Source organism: Seriola lalandi, unplaced genomic scaffold (genome assembly GCF_002814215.2).
Source record: "Seriola lalandi dorsalis isolate HSWRI2012SDOR001 ecotype SW California unplaced genomic scaffold, Sedor1 jcf7180002054293, whole genome shotgun sequence".
In the NCBI taxonomy this organism is placed as follows: domain Eukaryota; kingdom Metazoa; phylum Chordata; class Actinopteri; order Carangiformes; family Carangidae; genus Seriola; species Seriola lalandi.
In genome coordinates this window covers 264,320-272,320 of record NW_019524846.1, presented here as the reverse complement: position 1 = coordinate 272,320, position 8,001 = coordinate 264,320, and the positions used below count along the sequence as shown (strand labels likewise).

The 8,001-nt window shown below is 45.1% G+C and overlaps 1 protein-coding gene across 2 annotated transcripts in view; it reads left to right on the top strand.

Annotated features, from left to right (window-relative positions):
• The window catches only part of dennd1b (DENN/MADD domain containing 1B), a 105,475-nt gene that overhangs the window by 54,633 nt on the left and 42,841 nt on the right, over window positions 1–8,001 (top strand). For both annotated transcript variants that reach the window (XM_087173926.1, XM_023406029.2), the window contains one exon: window positions 7,336–7,436. In XM_087173926.1, coding sequence (XP_087030052.1) covers window positions 7,336–7,436 — 101 coding nt within the window. The remainder of the gene's footprint in view (window positions 1–7,335; window positions 7,437–8,001) is intronic.

Here is an 8,001-nt window from a genome sequence, read left to right as displayed (position 1 = left end):
CCACCCCCCCTCACCACCCTGGCATCCTGCAGTCAAGACAGCCGCACTATCGCCAAGCTCTGACAAGCTGTGAAATCCGTACTAAGGCTGGATTATATTTGACTGTTTGTCTTGTAACTGCAACATATTAATGGCCACAAAGCCTTAAATTATCCGTTATTACGTGTCTTAGCTCGCTCACATAATTTAAAGTCACTTCTGTCTGCATGAGGGAGGAAATCTCTCGATGTCTTTCTCCCCCCTTCCTCCCTCTGTTCCTCATTCCATCCTCCCCCTGTTATCTTTGAGACTGATGAGGCAGAGGCAAATGTTTATGACAGATGAGATGGAAGAGGGAAGTGATGTCATCCAAGTCCTATCTGTATCTGTAGTGTAGCTGGTCCTGCCTCTGTATCTACAAGGCTGCAGAACACTGAACAGCCGGAGGGGCCTGTGGTGGTGATGGGTTCTGGGGGAGACTGTACCAAGGTATCCCATAGGAGCTATAATCAGCATGAGCTGTAAAAAATTACCCAGCCCTCAGAGAGTTTCACCTGTCTCCCCTCAGCTCTTCAGACCAGTAGCACTTCCACTCGGGGTATAGGCAACACACAGTGCTGTGACACAAGGGTTACACGATGTAAATTATCAGACTCAAGGGTGAAGGTGTTTTTCTTTTTAGAAGGAAGAGGGGGTGGAGGTGATTTTAGTCTGTGATTTACAGTTTTCTGCGGCTCAGAGACAAATCTTGGCTTGTTTTTTTAACAAATATATGCCGACAGGATATTTTAAGAGCTTCCACATCAGACCTTTACCTCTGTGAGCCTTTTATCCTCTGCAATCCTTCATCCACTCATCTGTCTATCCATCCATCTTCCTCGGGGAGAGGTGTTTTGGTTTGGTAGCGATATATGTCAGGCACTGTAGTACAAAGGTATTTTCACATCTCCACTGGGATTACTAGCAGGCCTAGTGTTATTACTGCTCCTGTGATGCGTTATTTTTTGCTGTTTGGAAGATTGACCTCCTAGTTCAGCTGGAAATGGCTGCCATGATTCTTGAAGCCAGTTATGTATATGTACTTAACTGAAAAGAGCGCAGCTCATTATCCACACCACTGTCTTGTGATCAAATATCTTAAAGGATGAGAAATATATAATTAATGTCAGAGTTTGTCAAAATGTTTGTTAAAGTGAGTGTTAGCAGTCACTGGATAGACAGGTAATATTCCTATAGTTTGCTTGCCACAGATAGAGGATGTATGAGAGAGGGTATTGTTAGTAACATCGTTAGTACCATCCAGCTGCTTTTCACCACCTCCGCCTGTCCAGCCTCTCAGCCAAGCAGAGAGAAACAGGCAAAGGAAAGAGCAGAGAGAGAGAGCGAAAGACATACACACACACACACACAGAAATACTGCATTTATTCTGCCTGCTCTAGGTGCTGCCTGTGTTAAAGCCCCCGGTGAACCCACTGTGTCAGTCTGTCGGTACATGGCCGGCGCGTCTCGCAAGCAGCCAACAGCAAAGGAATAAATCATGATCTTACAACAATGCGTCAGTTGACTTATTGCTGTTTCGTGACCAGAGGTGAATGGTACCACTGTTTTAAAAGGCCGGTCGGCGGTGGCGCAGGGGCGGGAGCCAGCCGAGCGTGCAGCCTTGTCACAGGGCCGTATAATAGGGCTGCATCGGCCCTTCCTCTAACTAGTCAGTTGGGAGGACCCCCCCACCACCACCACCACCACCACCACCATCGCCCCACCGCCCTCCGTGTCTTTCATCTGCCGAGGCCCCCCAGCTCTCGAGCCCAGCCTCTGCCCTGCCTATCGCCCAAACTCACACAGCTCGGCCCCAGCACCAGCTGACAGCAGCCCTCTCATCAGCCTGTCAGGCCTATGCTAACAAGGAGCTATCCATCCACCATGCCCTAGAGTGCCAGCTGTCTCTCTGTTTCCTGCCTTTTCCTCTGTTCTTCCTCTCCTCTCTTTCCCTGACTTCTCTCTATTTCTCTCTGTCTTAGTTATTCCTGCTCACTGACATATTATTTTTCTGTCCATCTGTCTCTCACTCACTCTGCAGTCTGCACCTCTCTTTCTCTCTGCCTTTACCTCCTTCTTCCTGGGTGTCTTAATGTCTCTCTCTGTTGTTGGGCATCCGCAGAACATCGGGACATTCTCCCCCCTCCTCCCCTCCCTTCCCCTCAATAGACTTATCTCAGCCCCATGCCATGTGTCTGACTTAACGTTTGTGTTGTGCCACTGTGGCCGTGTATGTGCATACGTGCACGTTGTTGGTGTTTGCGTGTGTGTGTGTGTGTGTGTGTGTGTGTGTGTGTTTTTTTTGTTTTTTTTTTGCATGCATCTGTTTGTGTGTGTCTTCTGCAGTCACAGGTGTTTGTGCCTTATGCCGTATGTCTTTCTGTGAGCGAGTCGGTGACTGTGTGTGCATGTGTGGGAGGCCTGGCGTTAGCTGTTACCTGCGTTGTCCTGTGTGCCCCCTCTCTCTCTCCCTGTGCCACCTACTTGTTTGTGGCACACCTGCATTGTGCCGGGCCTGACATCGGTGTTTGTCAACAGAGGGAAAAGCAGAGCGCAGGTAATTGGCGACTTACTCGGTGCAGGGGAGGGGAGAGGGAAAGGCTAACACAGCGATAAACAAACAGGAGGAACGAGGGAGAGGTGGCAACGGACAGAAGGACAGCAGGAGGAGAGGGGGAAAACAGAATAAGGAATGAAGAATTGGGATGAAAATGAGACCGGGAAACAAGGATTTGGAGAGTGCGTAGGGACAGAGTTGGAATGAAAGGCTTGTGGAGGGGAAATGAGTGTTTAAGGCTGGTGTGAGGAGGTCAAGAACAACTCTGTTGATGCCATTCCTCCTGTCAAATTGAATTCCGTTGCCTTCAGCAGCAGCTATTTGTCTCGCACTCTGCCCTCCCTGTAATTTAACACATGCAATTAGTTTCTTCATCTGAGAAGAGCATGTAAGCAGAGAGAATGGGTGCTGGCTATATTCACAATCACCTTTGTACTGCCCCTTTTTTATATGTAAAATAATATGTGAAAGTGGTGTATGAAGGCCCCCACAGTAGCTGTTTCTCTTTTCTGTCTGTGTTTCACTTCAACATGTCCAGTTGCTCAGGTAAAGAGGAATGGTGTGGGTGGAAACACACTGCTTACTGACAGAGTCTGCAGAGCTCAGAGTTGCAGTGTTGAGAAGATCTGAGGTCTCTGGTGGGTCTAGTTCTTTAAGGAAACATCACTGTTGAAGGGCTGTGTTGATGTTCAGGAATGTAGAGGGACAAGCTCATCTGAATATGGCTGAATATAGTTTGTTTGCAGCCCACATATAATTAACATTTTTCTTTTATCTGTGTGTCATAATTTGGTATTATACCTGTATAAAAATCATATTAGCTGTATTCATACTTAATTTTTTAGAGTGTTTGAACTATGTGGTATGTTCACAAAACAAACAAACAAAAACAAATAAACAAAATTAAGTACTCCGTCACACAAGTGCGCACACCAAAAACAGAGTGTGCTGTTGATGGACATTATTGTCCCGCAATGCAATGCACAAAGGAAACAGAGTAGCTGTTCACAGCTGGAAATTATTTAAACAAATTGTTAATGACGGTAAAAGAGCTTTGTGAACACAGCGGAGAACAAAAAAATAAGTCTTAAATCTTTGGAAAAACATTTTAATGTCTCTTTTGTGAAGTTTAATTGTCAGTGGCATTCCAAAGGTGCCGTTTGATTGACATCCAACAGCGCACACGTATCGTTTTTGTATTGGTATTGGAAAAGTATTGGAAGTATTTTTTGTACACTAACTAACAATAGGCAAAAACATTTAATATGCAGTACATACTGAATACTATTCGTATGTTGTCTGGAATTGAAACAAAGCTGCTGACTCACACTCAGAACACGTTATTGACAAACCTGGTGTGTGACCTCAGAGCTTAGGTTTATTTCTACCTACTACAAAGTTGCAATGCAAATTTTTTTCTCTTTTCTTCATTCTTCCTTCTTCTCCCACTATCACCTTCTCCTCTTCATGTCTTGAAGTCTCCCCGTCTTTCCCTTTCTGTCTCTTCTTCCTTCAGTGTCGTTGAATGGATCTGGGAAAACCAGTGTTAGTATGGACACTTTCTGTCTCAGATACAGCGCACTAAGAAAGCTCTCAGGGCAGAACCAAAGACCTTGACTGTTTTTTGAAGCAGGCTGTCGCTGTATAATCGGTTAGCTTCTCTCAGAGGAAGGCGCAACACACACACACACCCACACACACACACACCCAGTGTGAGAGGCAGGCAGCCCCTCATTACCAGGCAGAGCCCTGGTCCCCGAGGACTGGACCCAGCACCTAATCCTGTATTTGTTCTTGGGGACTGTATCTGTGATTCTCCATTGAATGGAATATTAAGCACCCAGGTCTTTTGTGGAGCGTGTAAGCCATTTGGCTCCACTCATCTATTATTTATCAGCCTGGCAAATATTTTATCAGCCTTAGCCTCTCATGACCCACTCTCATGTGAAGCCCCCCTTTAAATGAAGAAAAAAAAAGAGGAGTACAATTTCTCTTTTTTCCAATTTATCTTCCTTTTACTTTTTGCCTCATTCGTTCTAAAGCCTTAACAAGGACACAGGGATTTGTATTAAGCTGAATTAGAGAAGCAAATATGTGAACTATTCCTCTGCAGTTCCCTCCAAGTTACCTTATCTCAGGCACACTGCCACCTCCATCGCTTTGGAGATAGGAAATAAAAGTAAACAGAAATCTAGATTTGCTTTATAAATCATTATCTTAGTTTCAGTACACCCCCCACACCCGCACCCCCCCTTCCCCTCTCGGCCAACTCCCTGAAGCCAGCCACCCAGCCTGAGAAGAAGAGAAACAGAGAGAGAGAGACTCCTGTTTTCCCTTTCAACCTGAGAGTAAATCATGCCAGTTGGGGGACTCACCTTGAGGCCTGGTGGAGATAATTGGAGTTGGTTAGCGAGGTGTTCTGTGCCATTACCTCCTGGTATCAGCGAATGGCTGGGGCTTGTCTCGCACTCCCCGAGGAGGAATACACTCGCCTGTTGGCTCTCTGCTGTGTGTGTGTGTACGTGTGCGTGCGTGCGTGCACGTGCGCGACACGTGTACATATGTGTGTATGTATACCCGTAGCCGGTTTGCTGACCTCTCTTCATCACAATTTAATGGCCTGTTACCGTCATTGCTTTAGGAAAGGGAGAAGGGTGTGTTGGTTTTGATGGTATCTCTTCCACCAAGTGCTTCACTTTCACACATTAATATTCATAGCATTGATTTATTTTCAGAATTAACAATAAAAACAAACTGTTTGCCAGGGAATTAATCCTGACAGGAGCGTGGCATTGTTGTGTTTTATTTGAAGACGGCAGGCAGTGTAAATATGCATATGCAGATACACAGAGCAAGACACCAATTAAATGTTGATTAAGTCCTAACTATTGTGGGACTGGGTGTATGAGAGATTGCACAGAGACAAAAAAAAAAAAAGATCATTGCTTTTTTTTTTTTTTCGTCTTCTGGCCGATATGAAAAATGGATGCAGTTAAACATGCAGGGAGGGAGGCACATGGACACAGACAAACACACACACACACACTTTTTGTCGTGAGCCTTTCAGATGTCCAGGCTTGATGTTTGGGTGGATTGCGAGGGGTGGGGCCCTCTTTCTTTTTCTCTGGCGGCGGTGGTTTTCAGCCGCCAAGCTCGCCCACTTTTGGCCGGTCAATTGTGACACTGTGTGTGTCAGTGAGCAGGGGGTCTCCTGGTAGTTGTGCTTGTGTGTGTGATAGTGTGTGTCCGCTTCACACATTGACTGTGAAGCTGCAGCAGTATAACAGCGGCTGCTGCTCTGGGGTCCCGGCGGTATTGGCCTAGCCCGCAGTCTCTCTTGGCTAACTCATGTTTCATTCTTTGGCAATTTGCCCTAATGAAGTCCCGCAGGAGCCCCTCAGACCTCTGTTCTCTTTCCATATTTAATCATGTTATTTTAATCTGGGGGATGAGCTAAAGCCTCTTTCTCCTGCCTTGTGTGTGTGTGTGTGTGTGTGTGTGTGTGTGTGTGTGTGTGTGTGTGTGTGTGTGTGTGTGTGTGTTGCAGGTCATTACTATAGCTAGGTTTTCATGAGATGGGATGTCAAGAGGGGGATGCTTGCTTTAAGACACTGTGAGACAATGACTTTAATTTTATGTGTAATGTTGGTTTGACAATGTAGAGAGCTTCTTTGAAAAGGAATGTCATCTTCATGTGATTGCTTCTCATTATTTGTTAAAAAAAGAGGTTAATTATTCCATATTTTCTCTTTAATTTCCTAGTCATAGTAGTTGGGGTAATTTTGATTTTTATGGTTACTGTCAGCACTGTTTTGGGCTCCCTTTGTTGCTTTTGTGCAGGTCGCAGCACAATTCTTACTTTGACGTTGAATTGAAAAGCAGTTAATTATGAACACGGGGATGGTATTTGCGCTCATTTTTGTGTTCAAAAGATGCATGAATCTGTACTTTAAATAATTTTTTAATTCAGATTGGCATGTGCGATAGTAGTGATATTATTGCAGTGATGACACACCACAACAGAATCAGTGTAGAGGAAACATTGGTTTCGTGTGTGTGTGTGTGTGTGTGTGTAAAGAAGTTGCTGTCTTTCCTCATGTCAGTCTTTTCTATACTTTTCTTTTCACCTCTTCATCGATCTTCCTCTCCTCCGCTGTTTTTCTGTCACGAGGTTAAAGACAGGCTCCTGTCGACTGGTTGATCTCCAGCTCTCAGTCTCAGTTCTTCTCTTCCTTTCGACAATAGCTTGCAGGTCGTGTGTTCATCACTATCACAGCAGCAGTAGGCACGTCATTGTACCATGTGTTTCTGAGGGCTTTTGTCTATGAGCAGGGTTAAAGGCTCACAACATGTTTGTCAGTGATAAGTCAATGAAATCAAAGTACATCAACGCATCAGTAAAAGGCATCGCAACATGAACCAGCTTGATCAGACGTGTGCATTTTTTTAAATACAGGATTTTAGAGGGTATTGCTTGGATGGAAGTAGAGCTGTTGTTCTCTATAGACCTTGGCAGTGTAGAAACCTTGTTAAATAAGTTGAGAAATGCAATAGAAACAAGAAAAGAAAGAATAACAGTGTATTTAATGCAAATTTATTATATTCTTTTCTCAGTTTGCGGCCGTTCTTTCCGAGGGGCAGTTCTTAGGAGTGAAATCAATCAATCACAGAAGCACAGAAGGGTATTTTTGTCTTAGTTTTTGTGTTGTCGTGGAAAGTTATGTTGACTTTGTCGCCTTGTCTCTTTCTCTCTCTCTAGTTAACTGCATGTGTCCACGGTGCGGCTGCTTTGCTCTTCCCCATGTACTGGCAGCACATCTTCATCCCTGTACTGCCCCCGCATCTTCTGGACTATTGCTGGTAAGGCTGACCACCTCTGAAAGACACACACACACACACACACAGTCAGGATCATCATAATAAATGTTTACATCTCCCTGTTTCTCTTCTGCCACTTTCTCTCCTTCTTTCTCTCATTTTCCAGCCACTTTCCCACACACACATGCACACGCACGCACGCCTGACACATAGTGCACGTAAACACCTACCACGCCATGTGTGCTGGTCATGCACTGAACTCTACAGCTAAAACCTTGGTGTAAAATTGCAGATGCACATGTTCACACATTCTCCCACCAATTCTTGGAGTGGTTCTCACGATTCCTCTCATGGTGCGCCTTCTCCTGTGCGGCCCCTCAACATAATGAACAACCCAGATCACCTTGCTCCATATTTCATGCCAGTGCTAGCTCCACGCTCTCATCATCGGAGCCCTCTCAGGGGTTCATTACCACCCATCCAACGCAAATCTTACAAATCTGAATGGACTTGATTGAAACTGAATGGAGAGCAGAAGTAACAGCTCATCTACAAACCTACGTGCGTTCAGGTCAACTTCAGATCTGTACATGTTAAAAGAAAACGC